This window comes from Coffea arabica, chromosome 11e, assembly GCF_036785885.1.
Source record: "Coffea arabica cultivar ET-39 chromosome 11e, Coffea Arabica ET-39 HiFi, whole genome shotgun sequence".
Lineage (NCBI taxonomy): Eukaryota > Viridiplantae > Streptophyta > Magnoliopsida > Gentianales > Rubiaceae > Coffea > Coffea arabica.
In genome coordinates this window covers 59,901,466-59,925,748 of record NC_092331.1, presented here as the reverse complement: position 1 = coordinate 59,925,748, position 24,283 = coordinate 59,901,466, and the positions used below count along the sequence as shown (strand labels likewise).

Genomic DNA, 24,283 nt, shown 5'->3' with positions numbered 1-24,283 from the left:
TTTATGATTACATGTTACTTTTATTTATTTATTTTATGCACAAGAATAAGGTAAGTTGTATTTGAAAGTTTTTATTTATTTATTTTGTGTATAGAAATTTATTTTGGAGTATTTGTTTATTGTATGTATAGAAATAAAGAGAGTTGTATTTGAAAGTTTTGGGGAGTTTTTGAATATTTTATGAGTTCTAAGGGGTTTAATAGGTATATTAGCTAAAACATTGATTTAAAAAACAATTTTCCATGTCAAACAACCTGAAACTCTTTAATTTAAATGATTGTTGTCAATTTTTCACATTAGTTCAAACCACGAGATATTAGATTGTATGACTTGAAATTATAAGGGACATTTTTGTAGATTTGTTTAACCATATGGGTTTTTTGATATTATAACTCTAATGGTATAATATGTATATCAATTAAAAATTATTTTTTTGTACAAATACTCTCAAAAGGAGCACGTGTATTTCAAAGCCATTAATTTAGATGATTTCCGTTGCTTTTGTAAATTAGTTCAAATCACAAGTTGTCAGTGTCTACCTTTTGAAATTCATAATATAAATATCCTTACAATTATCTGTTTCAATAGAGACGATAATAAACACAACAGCTCATTTTCTCTCCCGCCATGCCCGCACCCTGCTGCATCTTCTCCCCTCCCCTTCTCTCACTCTCCACACCGAAGTCCTCCCCATTTCTACCCTACCAGACTCTCCTCCATTTCCGAGCCTTCAATTTCTGCTCGCCCAAGACTCTTCACACCTCAAAAAACCCTCTCAAATTCGGCAAAACCTTTTATAAACTCCCTAAATCAATTTTCCCTGCCGAGTCTCAAGTCTCCGACGAAGAAGATGAAGACGAAGGCGAAGAGCAACTAGAGGAGGATGATAATGAATATGCGGACGACGATGAAGATATTGCGGCTGATGAATACGACGGCGTGCGACACGAGGTGAGCGAAGAAGAGGAAGAAGAGGAAATTGAGAGTTTTTCCGTGGTGGCCGAGAGTAAGGAGTCCAAGCATGAGGAATTCAAGTGGCAGAGAATCACGAGGATTTGTAACGAAGTTAAAGTGTTCGGCGATGAAATTCTCGATGTTGATGAGCTCGCTTCCATTTACTCTTTCAGAATTGATAAATTTCAGGTTCCTTTTTTTTTCTTTTGTCTTCTTCCTGTTTAATTTCCTTAAAAATTTAAGCTAAATTAAGCAATTGAGAAAAAAACTAATTCATCTTAAAATTGCGTCTGACGATTATTATTTGAGCTGAGCTCAAACGTAGTATATTTTGCTTAAACTTGTGTTGAACGATTATTACTTGAGCTCGACTGATGTATTGTTGAGGTAAGCACTCGTGTTGAGTTCGCGTAGCTCGATTTCTCATACGTGAACTTTAAGCTTTCTGCTTCTGGAGTTTAGTTGGAGCAGAGCCTAAAAGCTTTTAAAAATCTGAACTTTGTTCGGATTTGATTGGTCAATAAAGAACTCTCGTACCAACTTGATTTGAATTTCTAGTCGCTTGTTTACCTTTAGCCTCACATAAATGTTTAGAGATGAAGCAAAATGGAAAATAAATCGAGAATTTTGTGAATCTTTTGCAGCTATATGCTATTTAAGTGCATAATTCTTGGTATTCACGGTTATATATTGATAGACGCACACACCACTTTATTTTGCATTTACACTTTTACAGTAAACTGTATCACTGCGTGCGAATTTATTAGCACATTTTGTGTGATTCAAGAACATATTTTGCAGATGAACATCTGGTCGTCATCTACTTGTTTACGTGTTATCTAATTGTAGAAGTATAAAGTTTTGGAACCTGTTTGCAGCGATCGGCAATTCAAGCATTCCTGAGAGGATCATCAGTGGTGGTTTCTGCACCAACCAGTAGTGGGAAAACTCTAATAGCAGAAGCTGCAGCAGTTGCCACAGTGGCCAAAGAAAGAAGATTGTTCTACACAACTCCCTTAAAGGCTCTATCTAATCAGAAATTCCGTGAATTCCGGTCTGGAATTTGATTAAAGTAATAGTTTAACAATCAATTTATATTTTTATCGTTAATTTTGTATATTCTTGTCTGAGACATGTATATCAATTATTGTGGGCCTATTCGAAGTGAAGCATTTGGTGATAGTAATATTGGGCTCATTACTGGAGATTCAGCTATTAACAAAGATGCCCAAGTTGTAATTATGACTACAGAGATTTTGCGCAACATGCTGTATCAGAGGTAAATCATAGTTTATCTCTGGCTAGTGTTCTATTGTTTCCACGTACCATGCGAGAAAAGTTTGTCAAAACTAATTAAGATTCATTTAGTTAGAAAGATGATATGCTTTTCTTTAGTTAACATTCTCGCCTTCCAGTGTAGGAGTTGTTTCATCTGAAAGTGGACTTCTCCATGTTGATGTGATTGTTCTGGATGAAGTGCATTACTTGAGTGACATATCTCGGGGTACAGTTTGGGAAGAGATTGTGCGTGCTTCTCTCCCATCAGAAACTCTTTATGGTTTTAGTTATAGTATATCACATGAATTGTTCCAAAACTCTTTCAGGTTATATATTGCCCAAAAGAAGTGCAACTTATATGCCTCTCAGCAACTGTTGCTAATCCAGATGAACTGGCTGGTTGGATTAATCAGGTAAATGAATTACCCTTGGCAGATGTAGGTGCGGTCATAATTTTACTAAGGACTCATTTGACAATGGAGCGATTGACTTTGATCCTAATCTTTTCTTTTACATTTTCTACTGTAAGATTCATGGTAAAACCGAGTTGGTGACATCATCCAAGCGTCCGGTTCCTTTGACTTGGCACTTCTCAACAAAGACAGCTTTGTTACCTCTTCTTAATGAGAAAGGCACTGGCATGAATAGGTAGCCTCATCTTCTTTTGCTGGTCCATCAAAAGGGCCCTGCAGTCTTCTTGTGCTGATTGTTGTTGCTTTTTTGTACATATCTCATGTTTCTGAGATTTTAAACTCCATCCTGCTGTATTTCATTTTTACAAATTTTTGTGCCCCTATTTACTGTGTGTCTGGGCATTGTTGGGGGCCTTTTTGGTTTATGATCCATTATTAGTTAATCATTTATTTAGTGATAAAAAATGCATACGATGAGGCAATTTGGTTACTCACCCACCTGTATATGCAAGTTTCTTATTGTCATAGAGGGTCTTTTATCAATTTCTTATAAAAATAAGGGTCCCATTCTCCAACCTTGCCATGGGAGCCAAGATCTTCCTCCTATTTGATCTTCCTCAGAACGTTTGTCATGGGATCCGCACCAGAATTGAGTTTGATATAAGACAGAACAGTTGGTGATCAGAGTTCTCAAGTTAGCATTACTTCCTCTGACTATTCACTGAACGTATTTCATGCATCTAAAATGTGTTTTTCAAATGTCTCTTTCCTGATATCCTCAAAAAATGGGAAAAAAGGAATAATAAATTTATACTAATTATTTTCTGTGTTGCTGGTACTTTCTTTCTTTTGATTGGGACAGGAGGCTCTCACTAAATCGCATGGAACCTGATTCTTTTGGAACTGATTTCTCCAAGGATGAAAGGCCCAGGAGAAGGAACTCAAGAAAACATGAAAATGATGTAACTACACTTTCAAAGAATGGTGTAAACACCACTCGCCGCTCACAAGTATGGACTGAACCTTAGCTATGCAACTTTTAGTTGGCAACAATACTGTTGCCATCTTATTCCGTGGACATAACACATACTCGTTTTTGAAAATGGACATATCAGTGTTACTATCATTACTTCTCTCTCTCTCATTCCACTATCATCCTCATTTCATAATTTTTTTCTTCCCTGGTCCATGGTTTTACTTTTCTTCTTTTAGGTCCCTCAAGTTGTAGACACGTTATGGCAGCTTAAGGGATGGGATATGCTTCCTGCAATTTGGTTTATCTTTAGCAGGAAAGGATGTGATGCAGCGGTGCAGTATCTTGAAGACTGCAAGTTACTTGATGAGTGTGAGATGAGTGAAGTTGAACTGGCACTGAAGAAGTTTCGTGTTCAATATCCTGATGCTGTCAGAGAATCTTCCGTGAAAGGTCTTCTCCGAGGGGCTGCAGCTCATCATGCTGGCTGCCTTCCCTTATGGAAATCTTTCATAGAGGAGCTGTTTCAAAGAGGGCTAGTTAAGGTTGTTTTTGCCACGGAAACACTTGCTGCTGGAATTAACATGCCAGCGAGGACAGCTGTAATTTCGTGTCTTAGCAAAAGGGGTGAAAGTGGACATATCCAGTTAAGCTCAAATGACTTGATGCAAATGGCTGGCCGTGCTGGTCGTAGGGGCATTGATGATAGAGGTCATGCAGTTCTTGTTCAAACGCCATATGAAGGCCCTGAAGAGGGCTTCAAGCTTCTTTTTTCTGGCCTCAAGCCTCTTGTATCACAGTTTACTGCTTCTTATGGAATGGTTCTGAATCTTCTAGCGGTACGTTATTTAATGCAACATCATATTAATCCAGCTATCTTCATGTGATGGACTTCATTAAACGTGACTATGCAGGGTACAAAAGTTAGAAGTAGAATGAGTGAATCAGATGACATAAAAGTCTTACAAGCAGGCCGGACTTTAGAAGAAGCGAAGAAGTTAGTTGAGCAGAGTTTTGGAAATTATGTTGGGAGCAATGTTATGCTTGCTGCCAAAGAAGAACTTGCTAGGATACAAAATGATATAGAGATGCTGACTGCAGAAATTACTGATGAAGCTATTGATAGGAAAAGCCAGAAACTGTTGTCTCAATCAGCATATAAAGAGATTGCCACCCTCCAGGAAGAACTAAGGGTATGTCAGGCTTCCGTACTTTGCTTATGCTTCTAGTTTTAATGAACCTCTACGGTCTGTTAATAAGAATGCTTTGACAGACTCTGTGTATGGTCTCTGGTTGACCATTTTCCATTAAGTTGACACTCATTCAGTCATTGCACTATAAGTACTAAATTTGTCTTCTTTGTCCAGTGGATTACTTTTAGCACTTGAATAATCTTTTGCTGTCCTTCTCAGCAAGTTCAAGAATTCTCAGATGGTTCTCCTGTCACAAATTTCATTAGTTTTTTTTTTTTGGGTTAGTTTAGGTTTTGAATTTAATTGTGGCACTTTTTCCTTAGGCAGAAAAACGTAGGCGGACTGATCTACGAAGAAAAATGGAATTGGAGAGACTCTTTTCTTTGAAACCACTGTTGAAGGAGCTCGAAGATGGGCACTTACCCTTTATGTGCTTACAGTATAATGATACTGATGGGGTTCAACATCTGCTTCCTGCTGTCTATCTGGGGCTGCTTGATTCTCTGAATGCTTCCAAACTTAAAAAAATGGCAAGTGTGTTTAACCTTTTTTTTTCTTTTCCTTTCTAAAGAGCCAGTATGCAATTATGTCTTGCTGCTTGTACGCAGGTCAGCAGTTCAGATTCGTTTGCACTAAGTTTAGACAGACAAATTTATCAATCAGGTTATACTGGATGCAAACATGAAGTTGCACCATCTTATCATGTGGCTCTTGGTTCGGATAATTCTTGGTATCTTTTCACGGAAAAGTGGATAAGAACAGTTTACAGGACTGGCTTTCCTAATGTTCCCCTGGCTCAAGGTGATGCTTTGCCTCGGGTAATCATGACAGAACTTCTTGACAAGGGGGACATGCAGTGGCAGAAGCTTGTCGAATCTGAGCTTGGGGGTTTGTGGTGCATGGAAGGATCTCTTGAGACGTGGTCTTGGAGTTTAAACGTGCCAGTCTCAAGTAGTCTTTCACAAGATGATGAGGTAACTGTGATAGTAAAATGCTGCAAACTTTGTTGAATTCCAACTACCAAGGAAATTTCTCTTCATGCATTTGTGATGTTGTTTGGTAGGGGATTCATTGTTATAACTTTAACATCTAACTTTACCTGAAAATACTTCACTTGCATCATTTAATTGTTTCAAAGATGTATCTGCAGTTATATTTCTGCTTAAAGCACTTTGTCCCATCTAGAAACCTCACCCTAGCTTATTTGCCCCAACAATAATCTGGTTACTGACCTTCATGATATGTGGCTCACAGTCTAGGATGAAAACAGTGTATCTGGTTGAGACTTTCACTTGAGCTAGGTTTCCTGCATATTTTTGTAATCGTGATTCATTCATCAAAGAGTTTCTCTTGCACTTTTTAATGAATACAAGCTTGACAAGTTTAACTTTTAATGTATTGCTAGGTACTAAAACTATCTCAAGCATACTATGATGCAGTACAAAGCTACAAGGATCAGAGAAATAGAGTCTCCCGTTTAAAGAAAAAAATTGCACGTAGCGAAGGCTTTAAAGAATATAAGAAGATAACTGATTTTGCCAAGTTTACTGAAGAAAAGATTCGACGTTTAATGGCCAGATCAAAGCGTCTGACTAACAGAATCAAGCAGATTGAACCTTCTGGTTGGAAGGAATTTCTGCAGGTAATATGAGGAGTTATCCATGATTTGCTTTGCATTCTGGTCATAATTGGAGTTATTCATCGTTAGTTGTGATTTCCTCTGCATTTCCTAGGGAATATATATATGTAACAAGCTATACCCAGGTGCTGTGTGCTGGTTATGTTTCTTCATATCTTTGTCACTGACAGGCTTATCCTTCTTCTGACGGCAGTACGCTAATTTCTTAGCTTAGTCTTTGTGGTTATGATCAACTTCCTCCAAACCCAGACCTTTGTTTGATGTCGGGAAAAGAAATTTGCATGATATTAAGGGTTCTCTATCTTCTTGTTTCATCATTCTATTGGACTTTTTCGTAGAATGGTTTTGAATTTGAGTGTCCACCCAGCTATCTTTGGAGTGGTATCCATTTCTTGACATTGCTCTGTCATCCAAAGTTTCCAGTTCTCCTGTATTTCGTGTCATTTCTGATTTTCAGTGGTAGAAATAGTGCACTTGATTTTTGATATGTTTTGACAAAGATAAGAATGTAAGAATTCTTCCACACTTAAATAGGCACCAGAGTTGGGCAGTGAAACTCAGTACTTTACAATTGAAATGCATTCACTAGCACATTCTGGATAATTCATTTTGTAAATTGATATAGAATTACTCAAGAAGTTATTGCTCATTTTCCAACATGTTTTGAGGAGTAAAGGATGCAATTCATAGATGTTTCCTGTCTATTAAGAGTGCAGGAAAGCTGTTTCATTCAGAATAGTTGACCTGATTTCTGTTTGTAAAACGGTAGCTGTTCAAAAAGTTGTACTGCAAGACCTAGAAATCTTTTGCTTCAACTTTTGAGAATAGATAACTGAAATTTCCTCTTAAAGTTCCATTTTATTTATTCATCTGTATTTGATTGGTCAGTTACTTGATAAAGATAATTATATTACCAAATATTTTCTGCCAAGGATTACTTGTCAACTTTATCAGAATATCCTTGGACAGCTAAAACTATGTTTTTCCCCCCTAAACAAGTTCTTGACATCTTTCAGGTCAGCAATGTCATACATGAAGCTAGGGCCTTGGATATAAACACACACGTCATATTCCCCCTGGGTGAAACTGCAGCTGCAATTCGGGGAGAAAATGAACTCTGGCTTGCTATGGTTCTTCGAAACAAGATATTGCTGGATCTAAAACCTGCACAGTTTGCTGCTGTCTGTGGAAGCCTAGTTTCTGAAGGGATTAAGATCAGGCCCTGGAAAAATAACAGGTATCTTTGTTACTCTCAGATGAGTATGTAATCTCTTAGAATTCTGACTAGTTTAAGATCTCTGGGATGATGTGAGAGTCCAGAATAATGGTTCCTATTTGATTCAGTAAGTAATTATCTTATAAGTGGAGATTTGCATGGTTAGTAACAAAAATAATAATGCATGTATAACATTTTGTCTGGTCTGCAGCTATATATATGAAGCTTCCTCCACTGTGACCAACGTAATCGAATTTTTGGCAGATCAAAGAAGCTCACTCTTAGAACTTCAGGAAAAGCATGGAGTAATGGTGAGTTGCTAAATCAAGAGCTGTCTCAGTTGCTACATGAATATTTGCTTAAAAGCCTGCACCAAAGCCTGCACCATCCTTTCTTTGCTGCTCTTTCCTGAATTACACTTTTATTACTGGACCATGTTTTTGGCTTACAGATACCTTGCTGCTTGGATAGCCAATTTTCTGGTATGGTTGAAGCCTGGGCTTCTGGTCTAACTTGGAGAGAGATTATGATGGATTGTGCGATGGATGAAGGTGATCTAGCTCGTCTCTTACGTCGAACAATTGATTTATTAGCACAGGTATGTTGCTATTGACACACTGTACTTACACAAATAGTGTATGTATCAAATTCCTGGCTCGGCCGCTAAGTATTGATTTTTCACGATTGGCAGATTCCCAAGTTGCCTGACATTGACCCACTACTGCAAAGCAACGCCAAGGGTGCATCTGATATCATGGACCGTCCCCCAATAAGTGAGCTGGCGGGGTGAGCTATGACGAGGACATTAATTGGAGAAAATTATCTAATTGTGGGTGATGGTGTCCATTTCTACAAATTTCAAGGGACTGTTGATGATGGCAGACAAAAGCTACAAGAACATGCAGGTGAGGTGTGTGGCAAATTATTGGAAGGAAATGAAAAAGTTCCATACTTAGTTGCATCAGTAGAGGTCCTGAAGGAGACTACATAGCATAAATTGGTTGATGTTTGAGACTTCAATTGAAGTTTTTTGAACTCACACGTTACATCCTGCCACTAATTTGACTAAAATGGAAAACGTTACATTTGCCACTTACTATTGTAAGAGGAGAAACCATTATCATCATCAAGGGGTAGGTGGGGAACCATTGTTGATCCCTTTTAAAAAGGAAAAGAATAGGAGAAACCATTATTCTTACATAAGACGTGTTTACATTTATTTCGATGATTTTTTCTTACTCTTTTTATCAATTGTTGCGACTTTTGAACAGAGATCTTTAAGAAGATCTGTGAAGAGCATTGAGGTGTGTGAGTTTACCTGCTTTGAGCAGGCAGAATGACATGGTAAAGTATCAACTGCCAAGATAAAGTATTTTGGTGTTCATTTATCTGGTCACCTGAAATTGCCTTTAAGACGCAGAAATTGGCGTGGAATCCTATTTATTGCGAATATGCAGTTACTCCTTAGACATGGTGGTGAAACCGATGCATGTTTGCAATCGACAAATGTGCATTCTACTGTCACTTTTATCCCTATGCCATGCTGTTCGGGGGGGTGGGGAGGTGGTTGGGTGGTTGCTGCTAATTAGTTACTTCCGTTATTTAGTCTGAAAACCAGATTCTCAGGAATGATATTCGTATAGATAAGTAGGCTATAATTATAGGTTTTTGCGCTTTGTTAGATTCGTGAACAACAAGAAGCCGATGCTTCTTGGTTTGTGGCTGCCTAACCGTACTTCTTCGGTTGAAATATACTGAATTCAAACCTGTCAATGGGAGAAAAGAGGAGCTATGAATATTGATGGGGGCCGGTGTGGTTGGCAGGTCCGCTGCACCGTCCAGTGCAAGGCCCCAAGATCCGGCCCATCCAGCCCAATCTTAGGCCATTTACTGCATGGGCCCGTTGGCCCTGCAACCGCAGAGACCCTGGATCCTGTCAATACAAAATCAGGCCCAGCAGTTGACTTTCATAATTGAATAGTGCACAAATTCTTTGTGCATTTTTCTGCTGCGCTGCTCCTGTTATTATCATATATCAAAAGGCAATAATTCTGTAGGCCTTTTCTTTTTGTATTTAGGTGTTGAAGAAGGCAACATAGCTGCCTATCAAGTTCCACAGCCACCAATAAAAGGGGCTTCCAGTTATTGACGTACATTTTATGTTGTGCTGCAAGAATGTTCAGGTGAAAATTAGCGACAACTGCAGAAGTTGGTATAAGAAGAAAAGCACTATCTGGCTACAAAAGGTTCCTATAATATATAATGCTCTTTGCTAAAAAGCGTTGATTTCTTGGTGGTGAGGGGCGTCATAATTGTCACAAAAAATTATACCATATGAGCTATGCACTGAAATAACAAATTTATACAATCAAACAAATGCATAAATTCAAACTACTGCAAAGCAACATTAACTTGCACGTTTTAGGGGTTAAAAGTACCTAAAATTGTTTTATACCAACATTCATTACATTAATTGCATTAGCATACACATTAGTTTTGTTTGTGCATATACATTTTAGAGTACAATTGTGGCAGGTAACTATAGAGGTTATGGATCTTGCTTGACGCCTGAACATGTAACTTACCGTCGAAATGGCTATCACTCACTTATCCAATTACCCCTTCAGCTAGTCCGATCTCCTAGATCAATAACTTGGACCATAGATGTTTTTATCTTAGGGCCGTAGCCACAAATATTTTTTTATTATTTCCCCGCAGTCTGCTGGCATGCGAAGCGAATTCAGCTCCCGTAGCATGCAGTTTTCGTTATATCTCACCCCTTAAAACTCCAGTTCTCATGAAATAGTCATCTTAAAGAAAATTAAAACTAAAGGCAAAAACAATGTACTTTACTGAATAAAGAGTTGTTTTAGTCGAAAAGAAACCAGGACATGTTTTTCCTACACATGCGTTCTGAAAGCAACTTGAAAAGAAAAGGCCTGAATGGTCACCAACAAAAGGTATGTATCACGGTGCCAATATATACACATCATTGCTATCTCCAAGATTTGAACAGAAAATGTAACTCCTAAGCCACTAGTATCTCTTTAGCTCATCCTTATTCATTTGATGAGAGCTAGATTACATGACAAAGCAGAGATCAAGTAGTATATCCACTTCTGGTGTAAACTAATTTCGAACACCTCTACCTAATGTGCATGGTTCACCACTGAAGAATACACTGACAGAAATATCAGGAGCTCTATATTCTGTACTCTGTATTGAAACCAAGAGAAAGGAGTCAAAAGAGAAAGAAAGATACCGATGTCTGAGGTTTCAGATCATGCAAGATACTAGGCATAGCTAACTCGAAAGTTCTGTAGTACATAAACATGAAGTTATTAGCATATATAAAGGCTAAATACTGTGAGAGATGCACATTCCGGAGTAAAGGACGAAGATACACCTATCAACTGTTACTCCTGCAGAACTGCATATTGACTAAACAGCAATTTGTCCCAAATTTTATTGAAAAAACCATTTGAAGACTTTGCATGCCCATTGCATGAGCCATTCTCATGCGAAATTCTCCTCTTCTTCCTCCTCCTTAACAAAAGGTCTTCAGTGTCTAAAACATAAAATACCTACAAACACAAAGAGGACACATAACAACCACTTTTAAGTTTCTACGAATCAATAGATTGCACTTGTTATTTTGTGCTTGAACTCAATGAGTAAAATAGAATACCTTTGATGTGTTGCAATTAATCTTACACTCCAGACCATTACGCATCACAAGTCCCTTACTAGCCTCCATGAAAGCATCATTTTCATCTAAATGCATATATTTCCGCTTATTTCTAACAAAATAAGAGTCATCAGTGTAAGCATAATTCATTCTACAAGTTACAATGTGTTGAAGTAGTACCTTCTCAAGTACAACCCAGGATTGACCTTTCTCTCAGGAACAACAACAGACAGAAACTCTGTCAGATAAGCTGCAAAGTTTGGATCCATAGAAACAGCATTTGAATCTGGTTTATCAAACGAACAGTCCATGAGCTGTATAGACAATCTTGTTGGCACAGATGACTGCAGTAGAATCATACAGATTACTTTAGAAGTATAACCTTATGAGGAAGAGATCATCCTGAAGAGGAAAAACAAATATACTGTTTTGAAAGAGAAAACCAGGTAAAAGTTGCAATAACTTACACATTCTATTCGATAAATGTTCTCATCATTAAGAAAGACGTGGACGTTTTCATTGTAGTAGCAATCAACAAATTTTCCCGGTTTTCTTGATCTCTCGTATGCTTGTAGTTGAAGAAGTTTGTTGTTCATCTCCTCGGTTGCAATAGTTTGTAGCTAAAGGAGACATCAGAGGCATTTAACTTCAGCTTACAGAGTACAGAAGGTCATAAATTAAGGTCACAAAGATAGATTACCAGTAGCATGCCACTCACCTGTTTGACAAGTTTATATATAAGCTTGTCCAATGTAAAAAGAAGATAAGATTGAGTTCCAATAATAGCCCGGCAGTCATCCTCAAACTTGGCATTATCAGCAGAACCATCTAGTAAACTGTAAAGAGCATTCATAAACCTGTAAACACGAGAGCTTTCAATTATAAGAATGGTGGTGGCCAGAAAGTCTGTCATAATGATTACCATGTAAATGAACTACCTAGCATAGGAGTCTGTTGGATTTGTATCATTTGAAACCCTCCATTTATTTTCAGCAGAAGAAGAATGCAACTTTGCCTTGTGTATTCTTTCATACAGTATCTGTCATATATCAAAGAACAACATTCATGTGAGTGAAAAAAAATTGCATGTAAAAGCCCAGAAACTGATCCAGTCACACAGGAAGCTGGCATTTGCTCTCAAATAACAAAGTACTTACATGGTGAAGCCTGAAAAGCACATAGAAGGAATCATTCCCGTAGAAGATCTGATAACCCTTATCCCCTTCAGGTGATCCTGGAGGAATTAACTTTGTTAGAGGCTTAGCTGCCTGCAGAAATCGTTCTGAGTGTGGCAAAACAGCTCCATCCCCTTCAACATCATGAGCATCTGCTATTCCTTCTGCCTCAGCCTCACTTTCAGCCTTGTTATCATTTGCATCATTCTCTCCATCTTCATCAGGCTCTTCAGGAGAGCACTCCTCTCCATCAGCAGATTCACTTGCTGAAACATCACCATTTCCAGAAGCGTTCTCACTGTCCTCTGATGACCTACGAGCACTTTCTTCACCTTCATCATCACCATCGGCATCATTTTCTCCTACTGCATCTCCGCCACAAGTTTCTCCTCCTCCAGTTACATCCTGATGCTGCGTCTTATGAGCATTAACCTTTGCATCACGTTCCACCTCTTTACATTCTGCAAAATTATCCTCCTCAAAATCACCAGTAGGAGATAATTCCCCTTCCTCTCTCTCCATTTTGAAGTGGGCTACAGATTCTTCTTGGAATTTCTGAATTTTGAAGCCTTCTGGAGCAGTAACAGCTGAAGATGACTCAGGTTGAGTACAATCAGCATTCTGTGAAATACACAGTGTCCAAAACTAAGATTAAAAAACAAGAAGTGTCAACAGATGCTTACAAAATTCAAAAAAAAAAAGATCCATTGACAGATCAAACTCTAAGTCAAGAGCCATGTGAGCCACGGCTGAGCTCAAAATATTGCAATCACAAAAGATCATCTCCGATATGGACTTTTAAACCCCACAAATTCACAACACAAACCAGCTCAGCTTCTAATCTTGCAGCATTAACAGCTCCAATTACTAAAATTGAGAGGCATCAGATGTTTCAAGGTTAGGAATTTATGAAAGAAGCAGTTTGTTACAATTCATGTAGATTGTGAAGTGACTGAAGCTTCTTCTTCTTTGCCTTTTTTCTATTTCACCTAAACTGTATCCACAGCAACTTAAAACCAGATTGATTGAGCCATATTGAGTCCTCAAAGATGCAGTCAAATTGGTGTGTAATCAGCTGGATCAGGCACATACCCCCACCCGCCGGGTTTTTACTGAACCCTGGGTCTCATTGTTGCATTTTAAGTTTTATATTCTAAAGGTTTACAGATGTTCTTAATTGGTGTGTGTATGTCGGAAGGAAGGGATGCTTAAGTGAGGTCACGGGCTTTAAAATAAGAACAAAAATTGCAAAGATATCTTTTTATCGGTCTGCAACAATACTTGTCCCTTAATATGGTAAAGAAAATACTTGTCTGTTTTACTTGAGAAAGTAAGTTCAGCCCATAAAATGAGTAACCGACATAGTGAATGATTTTTCAAAGGCTATTCACAAGTGAAAGGCTTTTTTTTTTTTTGTGGCTATTTTCACTTGGATACAAGTATAGAAATATAACTTTTTTGACCAATTAGTAAATAAAATATTCCTGCAATGTATAGGCCTGCAAACCATCAAGAAGCACAGATGAACTAAAATATAAGTATGCTAACTACAGTGATCTATCCACCCATGAAAGACAGCTGGCTTGTGTAGCAGTATTTACCAGGTGTGGAAGAGAGACGTCTAACCCACAGAGAACATGCTGAGACCATATCTACTTCCCAAAAGAAACTATTGATTAACTTGTAAAAAGAATAGCCAAATATGAGGAAGGATTAGTTCCCCAGCGAGAAGTCAATTTGAAGCACTATTGGGTTTCACTATAGATTCTACATGAGCAACAACAGATGCAACTCAAAAGTTTTAAAAGCATGCAACTTGTTTCTTAAAAGCATGCAACTCCTGTCCTGTGTGAAAATATTTTCTCCTTTTTCCAATTATTTCAAACATAATTTTCTATCCCACCACTTTAAAAGACCACCTTATTAATCAGGTGAAGATGTTTGGTGGACAGATGGGGGAAGGGGAGCACAGACTAAGTTCCTAAACAGACAAAAAAAAGAGTGTCTATTTATCAACTGGATTATTCATTCCTAGCTAAATACACTACAGGTCATACCTGAGATTCATTACTAGCTCTCATCTGAAGCTCAATTTCAGCAGTGACATCACCAGGTTTGCCAGGAGTAGCACAGGATCCTAGAAGTAAAAAATGCATCACAATTTCGATTATGAGAATTTAAATGATGAAAGCAATTAGAAATGCCACAATGATTATAGGGAAGAAGCAAAGCGTCCTAAGTTGATACATCATAAGAATTTTTGTACCTGAAGCATTTTCTGCATTAGCTCTTTCATGTCCATCAGCACTAGAACTCGTTAGCTGCTCGCCAAGAGAAGCTAGCTTGCTGATCTGAGAAAATTCATCTGCCACAATGCCATCATTGCAGATCTTTGCAGGTTGTGAAGCATTGCCTAAACTGTCACTCTTATGTGCTGCATCATGTGAGTCATCATCTTTAACTTCATTACCACCATTTCTTGAAGTTGAGCGTTCAGAGGGAATACTTTCCTCTGTAATTTTAGAAGCATCTGACTGTTTGCAAGCAATGGCAGATGCACTGCCAGGAGGACTACCATCACTCCCACAAACAGTATTGGTAATAGTTCTAACAGAACAATTGCTAGCCTTTCGAACAATCTCAGTGTCCTCACGCTGAGGCCTGGAGCGAACACCAAGCATTGGTTCCAGGAAAGTGGTCCAAATCTTCATAACTTTATCCAACTGTTCGGAGGTACAAACTTCCCCACAAGAATATTTGATCAGTTGATATAGGTCTTCATGGATATCAGGATCAGGATACTCAAATTCCAAGTGAGGAACTAAAGGCTGTCTCCTTCCAGAAATTGTAGACAACAGCATATCATCTTCTTGGCTCCTTTTATCAAAGATTTCTCTGATCTCAGCTAATAGTGCTGCATCAAGAAGAGCAACATCAGTGAAAGGAAATAACGAAAGAGACAATTTGGTCCCAGTCATTAGCTAAACTGAAATTTGGGAGATCTGAGACAACTTCTTTGGCTGTGTCTCTACTTTCTGTGATCAATACTTCTCCAGAAAAATTAGCCAAAGAAACATAAATCAGATGTTAGAAAAATCAATGCCATCTTTTATATCCATCAAATAAAGCAACGACTTTTAAAACCAAGGACTTCTATTAGATTTAGAATCTAATTCAAGAATTTTCAGAGGCAGAAGAATCCAAAAAGTTGGAGCAAGAACACTGAGTTTCACATCAAATTTGCATGTTTTAGGTAGCAAAAAATGAGGATTAAAGAAAAGGGGCAAAGGGTAAAAATTTTCTCTTGTCATATGCAGAGTAACAGGCAGCGTTAAGGATACCAGAAATGAGATCACAACAAGAGCTAGATGGTGTTCTGGCAAAGCAAGAAGAGATTAGGATCTAATCAGCAGAGAACATTGTTGGTGGTAGTGAGTAAACTCTAGACCATGCTGTAGGGTAGAGAAGTGAGCGGCGTTTAAGATAGTAGCACCTGACCTAAGCACATCTATGCAAAAAGTACATAGTAATTGAAATAGTGTACTGGGATATTATAGGAAAATAGTAGATAATGATGTTAGGATGCTTTTAATTAACCTAGTTCTTTTCTCTCACTTGAATTACACTTCACCTGTATGCCTTCTCACTATAACTTATAATAAATGCTTAACAAGAAAATGGTAAGAAATTTAAAGATGAAACTCGATAATGAGTCACGGCGGTTAGGACTGCATATGGAAACACAGACCCATTTGCAAACTGAGATGTACAGCTATATGAAAGAATATAGAAGAACTGATTGCAACAACGACGTGAACCCTGTTTCCACGGCTATTAGATATACCAGCTCCATTCGAGAAAAGTTTATTGATTCTTCCCTTCTTGTGTTGCACCAAATAAATTTCCATACAAAGTTAGGCATATTTGTTAATACATTTGTAACGGAAAAGGTCGTGGCTTGACACGTTTCTTGCTTGTCTGTTAAAGTTAATACTGACAAGCTTATTGGCTACACATGTTTCATGCTCTCTTTTGTTTTGTTGAAAATCTCACTTTTTTTTTATTAGGCATATCTATGTGGTCAAAATAGGACATTCATTCCCCAAAAAAAAAAAGAAGATATGTGAAAAACTATATTACCTTAGTTACATATATTAACTCGCAAGACTTCCTGTGATATCTTTGTTCTTGTAATAATTTGCAACAAGAACTACTAGCTTAAAGAATGAGCATGGCATGGTTAAAGTATGGAAATAAATTATCCTAAACCCAAATAAAGTCAATTTAAGTTACCTTTAGTGCTCAAGCTTTTCGTGTCCTGCTGTTTAAAATAGAAGCTGCGATGATCAAGTGATTTATGATAGTTCTTCGCATAGATTTCAGCCCATACTTTGTTAAAGTCAGAACGACACTTTGCCCACTCCTCTTGTTTTTGTTTTAAGCGAGTTAATATAACTGGCAATGCAAGAGGGGCATTCTTCCTCAGCACATCCATCACGTCAAGCCCATGGTCACCATACAGACGTTCAATGCACCTAAGATTTAGAGCTACAACAAAATGAAGAGATGAGCACTAAGACTGACAGCATCGTTCTTGCTTACTGCAGCATTTAACAGCTGATTACCAGTAAAGTGGTCTTCAACACAAATTGGACTCGAGTCATCATTCATCTTGTCTAACAAATCTTCAACACGTTTTGTTGTTGTATTCACCGACTCTATCAACATATCCAATTCAAACCTGTCAACAATAGTTCTTTACAGATTACTAAACCTTATGTGAGAAATATATAATGGAAGCACAAAAGGTATATCCAGGAATATTTGTATATAGTAATAGACAAGGGAAAGTAGAAGCTTAACCAATGAAAAATTGCACAAAAGAAGAGATAAATGATAACAGTGATGAGTAATCAATGCATATTTAAGTGAATGCAATGACGAGGTAAGTTGACGCCTATTGCAGATGAAACCTCAAGAGGCAAAAATCAGACAGAAACAAAATGACTGGACTGATGAAAAAGAAGAGGCAAATAATGAGAAATTTTTGCATAAAAGAATAACGTAATAAAAATGTCAAGACAGTTTCTAACCGGTCATCTTCACAACGGAACAAGCTTTCCTCGTATTGGTTCTTGCGCATGTGTTTGAAAGAGTAATCCTCACTTCCAGAAGTGACAGATACCCAATGATCATTTAGTACTTGAGCGCCAATTTCAGTTCTGTGGCTTGCTGAAGGAATTGGATACTGTACAAAGGTAGAATCAAATAAAGAATGAGCAGAAATGCTTCTTAAGTGAAACATCTTTGACATAAATAAACATTACTGAATGATGCATACATTCTTTGGAAGAAGTCGATAACTGGGAGTGCAGCGCTCACAGTTAGAAAGGTCAAGTTCTTGAATTGGTTTTGCCAAAAACTTATCCTTGCTTGCATATGAGGAGATCCTGGGCCCAGCAACATCTTTAAAACCAAAGGCCAACCCTCTGTCAGATCTGTCCCTTTCTCTATTACTATGATCTTTATCTCTCTCTTCCCTGTCCCATTCTCTGTCTCTTTCTCTATCCTCTACCTTCACTGATCTAGAAATTTGTCCATCATTCCACAAGGATCCTGCAATGTACTAAATTAGATGGAGCTTATGAACCTTCCATGAATCCATCAAATTATCAGACACACAAAGAAAAGGGTTCAACATTTCAGTGATTTCAGAATTCTACCAAGGGCAACTGTGGTTACAATTCTCCTATATCTGTTGTGGCACTTATCCTAGGTAAGTAACTGAGCACTAAGCCAAAAAACAAAGAACTCTTACTTACGTTTACTCATAACAGCAGCAAGACAAACATCTACTAAAAAGGTTTGATCAGATAAATGCAGGCAAAAAAATCAAGGGAAGACGATTGAACAGTTTTACAAAAGAATATAATACTGTCAATAAGGAAAAAAAACAAAGAAAATGTGGAAATCATATATTACCAGTTTTATCACGAGCTACAAATTCATTGAATTCTTCCATAAGGTCTGGATGTCCTTCAAGCAAATTAGCCACCTGAAACAATGAAAAGTTTTCATCCAAATTCATGATCATACAAGCACAGGTATGTTCTGGGGTTTACTCAGTTTCAGAATATTTACAAAAGCCACAGACTGAATGATTAACATTTGTACTTTAAGAATCCATATATAACTTTGACTGAAAAAAGTCAATTGCTAAAAGATTTTCAAGCCTTTTAAAGTTTGTTAACTATGAATCCACTAAAAAGACATCCATTATAGGCATCATATCAAGACAGACTTCCAACAACTTTAAACTTGGACATTGATAGAAAAACTAAACGTAAAATGGAAGGGAAAAAGAGTGATACCTGATTTTCCAACTGGGATTTTGTGATTATTTCATTGCCGTAGTTGTGAAGGCACCTCAAAAATTCCCGGTAATAATCAGAATTCAGTAATCTCTCCTTCACCTTCTCACGGAAAGCAAGCGCTTGGCCTTGCATGCCTGGCACGGTATAGTAGGATCATAAAAGTGATAAGCATTGATAGTAATTATAGTTGGCCAAAAGCAAGCGATGGAAACATCTAGTTAAAATAAAATGCACGGGTTTATAATACATATTTCCCCACTTGTCACTCTGAAAACAACAAAGAAGTATTATTAAACCTTGTTTTCTATAGATTACTACAGTTACATAGCATATACGTCCATGAAAATTGTTCTCCTTCTTTCAGTTGGAGGAAGAGATGATGATGTTTTACAAGTTCGTAAGAGATTTTTACTGTTTTTTGTAGTGCTGATCTTACTCTGATGGTGTAGTAACAAATGCATAGAGCCAAAAAAAAGTTTTTTATTTTTTAATTACAAAAAAAAGGAAGAAGAAGAAGAAGTAAGGACACCTTCACGCTCATGTAAGAACTACCTACTCTTACAATATTATGCTCAGTATCTACTATACCTTGATGATAGTAAGCGCCATCAGAATCTTCCTTGAGACCAGATTTCCTCCTGTGAGAAAAATGATGTGTCCCATCATCTAAATCCCTAGCATCATACTCTTGTTCTCTTAGCTCTCTGCCTTCTCGTCTCTTCTCCTCTTCTTTGAAACGCCTCCTCAGCTCCTTGTCAGATCGCATCAGTACTTTCTCAGGATCCCGATCCGGTCGATCAACACTTGGGTCATAGTCCCCATATGCTGAAGAAGGTTTCTGTAGAGAACAGCATTAACAACTATGCACACTGAGAAGAAATAAGAAACTGTATCATTATTTGCAACTACCTTATCAAAATGCATAGGCCTTGCCATTGTCATGGGAGAGCCTCTGTCATCACGACGCAGGGAAGAATTCCGACCAAGCTGAGCATTACGGGCAGATGCTGCAGCTTGGGTCTCAGGTAAAAAATGAGTGAACTCAACAAGAAGGTCACTGTGGTCACGAAAAAGATCAGCAACCTGAAAAGCAATGATGTATAGATCATACCATCTTCATCGATGACAATCTTAACAGAGAAAAATTGTGTTACTTAAAATTTAAAATCAAATGAATGGGAGCAGGCACACAAGGAAACATTAAAGGTTACAAAATAAGTAAATTGGACAAAAAAAAAAAAAAAGAGAAACAAAAGAAACATACCTCCTCATAAACCTCTGTGATTTTTTTATTCTCCTTTCTGTACATATTCAAAATGTCAAGAAAAGATTTATACACATGGTCATCACCTTGAAATCTAGTCTGTAAAACAAAGACCTTCAGATGTAAGAACATCAATGTTAAGACTACAGTTTGAAGTTCAACCAAAGCACAAAACTTTCACCTTAATTTTGTTCACAAAACTGATTGCTTCTTCAAATTCAACCGGCTTCTTCAAAGGAGGTGGTTCATTCTCAGGTGGAAGGATAATTTCATATCCCTTTGGTAAAAAGGTATTGAAACCCAAAATCAGGTCTCTGTGTCCTTTAAATAATTCCTTCACTCTCGATATGACACCGGATGTGTCAGTCCTACAAGCAAGCCATTCAGGAGTATAATACAAGAATAATCAATTAGCAAGCATCAAGGAAGGAACAAGAATGTAAAGAAAAGTGGCACAAACCCAATAAAGTCCCAAACCTTTGAGCTTTAAAATCCTTCATGACTTCAAGAAACTCATCATATTTGTCTCGTCTGTCTTGAAAGATGTCCTTTACAGCCTTGAGATATGCCAATGCATCATTAGTCGTTAGCTTCTGTGCGCCACTTCCGCCCATCAATTGTGATTGCCCAGAGCTTCATTATCAGAAAACACAAATTGGTAAATCAATCACTTGCAATTATAAAGATTCCCAAATTATGTCCACACTAAAGCAAGCAAGCTTTATAATTATTACCAACGAAATCCGATTTGAGCTTTACTTCTTCATAAATGTGACGCATATTAAAGAACAGTTCCCATTTCTACTATGAGCTGCTAATCTTTCTATAAAGATCTGATCTTTTACCTACTAGTAACATTGCATTCACCACGTGGACATTATAAAAAGAGCATTCCAAAGAAATAGAAGATGAAACAGCGATTGCTAAAACAGGTAATATAACGAGCACTGACACGGTATTGAAGACTTACTAATAAAACCATAATTAGCTTAGAAGAGCTACAAACTTCAATGTCGATAGACAGTTACATCTTCTTACAAGGAAAAAAAATGGTTATTTGAGAATCTAATCATCAAAACACAACCACTAAACCCAATAGTCACATATAATTTCATGTAAATGAAAAGCGAAAAAAAATCCAAAATATAATTCAAGTGAAAAGATGATGAGACAGCTTACGGTTCAGCCCGAGAAGACATCATAGGGCGCTTAAGTTGAGAACTCGTATACGTATCATCTCTTGACCGCTTCATCTCTCCGTTAATTATTCATCAATTTCGTCAAAAAATTTTATTCTTTTATTCACTCCAATTCCAGGAAAAAAAATCAAAATTCCTGCAACATTGAAATAAAACAATTGAGAAACATACTCATTCAGCAAACAGATCTAACAAACCACGTAAAAAACACAATCACTCAACGTAACAGCCATAATCCATACCGTTACAGAGATCACTCACGAAATATCGACAAATCCTGCAAAATTCTGTTCACAAGTTTCTCATTACTTGAAATTCACGAAAAGCATAATTAAACAATCATCCAAAACAAAAAATGTGGGAAAAAGAGTTAAAAATTTACGCTGAGATCCTTCAACTTCTGAAAAAAAAATCAACAATAGAGCTTTCCGGCTCTGTAATCGTCACCTGTTTTTAATGAATTTCAATTATCACTGTTCAAAAGAATAATATTTTTGCATATATTTATTCATATATTCAAGAATTTGAGCTGGTTTTCTGGGAGGGAGGGAGGGAGAGAAAGCTATGTTTTAGTGTGTGTTGTGTGCGAAAATTTTTTTTGTGTGCTTTGGTTTGGTGTTGTAGTATGGGAAGGATATAAAAAAAAAGTATGGCAACGGAAGCATACAGGGGGAAGCTTGGGGGAGACGAGGGTAGAAGTGTCAATTCGTAGGTACTGTTTCTAGTAAGTTGTTGACTGGAAACCGGCGGTAGGCAGTGGCAGGAGTCCTAGGTGGAGGTGGAGGGGTATAAGAGAAAGGAACGTGGTAATTAAAGGAGGTTATGAAGGGTGTTTTAAGAATTGGAAGATTATTTAGTGTGGATAAATATTGAGGTGATGTGGTTCAATAGGAGACTATTTGAGGTGGTGCTTAGGTAAGTTTTGGTATTATCGGGGTTTCTTTTTTTTTTTTTTTTTTTTGATCTTTTGTTCTGGGAAAAAAAAATTAAGGAAATTAAGGCGGTGATTTTTTCAATTTTGGGCAATGCTAAGGGGCAGAATTGTCTGATTAAGGAAATAGAATTGTTTGGCAATCGTGCATGTTGGGTTTTCTTAATGTACTTGAGTTGCCTTTATGGGGAATCTAGGACTCCAATTGGCAGGGGATGGTATAATTTTGGTTAGATTAGGAGTTTTAGTAAAAAAAAAATATATACTGTAAAAATATGATATGTATGAAGTAGAAAATAATAAAAAAATATGTTTGCAAAGAAAGTAAAAATATTTCTACAGAAAACTACGATTCAAACAAGGCCAAAATGTCCCAACTTTTGTTTAGTACGAGGTAATGAGCGGACTAATCATCAAATTGCTTTCGAAAGACTAATAAAATTTGGATTTAACCCCTGTAATATGAGTTGGGTTGGAATAAAAGAATATCTAAGTTTTCGTTTTTTAATTAAACATTGTAGATTCTTTGCAATATTTTATTTTAGTACGGGTATATATAACAGGTGTTCATTGGTACTTGTTAAAATATATTTAAAACATCATATTTTTTAAAATGTAAGACTAATTAGAAAAAAAATAAATACAAAAGAGGGTATATAAGATTAAATAAGAAAATTATATAAATGTAATGAAAAATAATAATTATTAATCTACGTATATACATGGTAGAGTAATTGAATTTTATGCATATTAATAAGTGCTCAATGGACACCAGCTAAAAAAACTCTTTTAGTATGAATAGAAAATTAAAATGGTAAAAGCAATCTATACCATGTCAATCTGGATCAGCATCAAACTGCATAGAGGTTTTAATTAGTTGCGAGGGCAATTTTTTTCCACCAATATGTCATAAGTAATAACCGAAAATTCTAAAACTTTTTCCATGGCAAGCTGAATTTTGATCCATTCTGAAAAGTGTAAGAAGAAAAATTGGGGGCAACATTACATGACCTTCTCCACATTTTTAGCGCCTGTTAAAAGCAAGGGCCTATCTATTCCTATTTGCTGATCTTAATTCTCAAGGAATGTAACCAAGTTGCCTCCTACTGGCTTTCCTTTGGATGGGCCTCAGTCTGCTTTGCTGGAGAAGCTTGACAAGAATGTGCTCCTGCATCTGCATGAAATGGGGTTCAATGGGAACCATGTGATTGGATCAACTGCAAAAGGCCAGCCCATGAGATGGGGTCAGCTTGTTTGTGAGATCTTAGGTTTGTGTACCCAAGACTCCACGATTTAGTTTCGTTGGTGTGGATGTTCTCAAACTTTGCCTTTTATCCTTGCGGCTTTCTTATCGTAAGGATTGCAGTCTCCCGTTAAGCCCAAAAAAAAGAAAAGAAAAGAGAAGAAAAGAGAGAGAGAGACAAACGAGCTTAGGCAAATGCAACCTATTCTTCCCATTAATTACAAGTAATTAGGATAGAGAGACAGTGAAGAAAGTCAACTGTCTCGCAGTATAGGCATCTGATTTTTTTTCCTTTAATGAGCTAATTTTTCTTCTATCAACTGATGTTACGTTTTTCAGATATTCATCGCTTTGTTTGAATTAGCTGTTTTTTGGGATGTTTTTAAAATATTTTACTATAACAATGTATATGAAAAAATTTTACTATAGATGTTTTTTGAAATATTGTATGGATGAGATATTTTTTGAGTTATTTTTGTTTGTGTATTATTGTAGCATTGTATTTGAAAAACTTATTTTGAAAAATAGGCCAATCCAAACAGAGCTAATGAAATTTGCGTGTTGATAAACGAAAAAAAAAGAGAAGAAAGATTATGATAGGTATCTTCACATTGAAAATATTTTTATGAGATTGTATATGTTTATGATTTCAAATATACCCCTGAAAACATGTTCCTTTTACGTCCGCAAATTATATCTCTTCCAGGAGATTAGTCCCAAGGCCATGAATATAAGTCCCAACA

At 37.0% G+C, this 24,283-nt stretch overlaps 2 protein-coding genes across 7 annotated transcripts; one reads left to right on the top strand and one right to left on the bottom strand.

The window, feature by feature from the left end:
- Nucleotides 1–557: 557 nt before the first annotated feature.
- Nucleotides 558–9,462, top strand: LOC140004087 (DExH-box ATP-dependent RNA helicase DExH15 chloroplastic-like). Of its 3 annotated transcripts, XR_011825087.1 has the most exons (17): nt 563–1,143; nt 1,833–2,008; nt 2,120–2,233; nt 2,370–2,478; nt 2,559–2,645; nt 2,762–2,880; nt 3,508–3,655; nt 3,858–4,457; nt 4,533–4,811; nt 5,135–5,341; nt 5,420–5,785; nt 6,217–6,453; nt 7,467–7,687; nt 7,878–7,977; nt 8,118–8,264; nt 8,358–8,571; nt 8,938–9,462. XR_011825087.1 is itself a non-coding variant. In XM_072071871.1 (16 exons), the coding sequence occupies exons 1-16, from the start codon at nt 628–630 to the stop codon at nt 8,454–8,456; spliced, it is 3,525 nt and encodes a 1,174-aa protein (XP_071927972.1). In that variant the 5' UTR covers nt 563–627; the 3' UTR covers nt 8,457–8,869. The 3 variants fall into 3 exon arrangements, 1 of the variants encoding a protein (XP_071927972.1); XR_011825088.1 differs by lacking the exon at nt 8,938–9,462 and having other exon boundaries at nt 558–1,143; nt 7,931–7,977; nt 8,358–8,588; XM_072071871.1 differs by lacking the exon at nt 8,938–9,462 and having other exon boundaries at nt 8,358–8,869.
- A 1,032-nt stretch (nt 9,463–10,494) lies between these two features.
- Nucleotides 10,495–21,980, bottom strand: LOC140021113 (paired amphipathic helix protein Sin3-like 3). Of its 4 annotated transcripts, none has more exons than XM_072071868.1 (24): nt 21,749–21,978; nt 21,609–21,653; nt 21,347–21,502; nt 20,645–20,800; nt 20,349–20,535; nt 20,168–20,266; nt 19,813–19,986; nt 19,492–19,741; nt 18,901–19,037; nt 18,512–18,584; nt 17,871–18,145; nt 17,623–17,777; nt 17,155–17,270; nt 16,823–17,077; nt 14,796–15,443; nt 14,587–14,666; nt 12,512–13,150; nt 12,293–12,393; nt 12,073–12,211; nt 11,822–11,974; nt 11,535–11,698; nt 11,355–11,466; nt 11,073–11,250; nt 10,495–10,983 (listed from the first exon to the last, which is right to left on the bottom strand). In XM_072071868.1, exons 3-23 carry the CDS (start codon nt 21,418–21,420, stop codon nt 11,083–11,085), a joined length of 4,155 nt encoding a protein of 1,384 aa, XP_071927969.1. In that variant the 5' UTR covers nt 21,421–21,502; nt 21,609–21,653; nt 21,749–21,978; the 3' UTR covers nt 10,495–10,983; nt 11,073–11,082. The 4 variants fall into 4 exon arrangements, with proteins under 4 accessions (XP_071927969.1, XP_071927968.1, XP_071927971.1 ...); XM_072071870.1 differs by having other exon boundaries at nt 10,800–10,882; XM_072071867.1 differs by having other exon boundaries at nt 10,495–11,250; nt 21,749–21,980.
- Nucleotides 21,981–24,283: the final 2,303 nt, after the last annotated feature.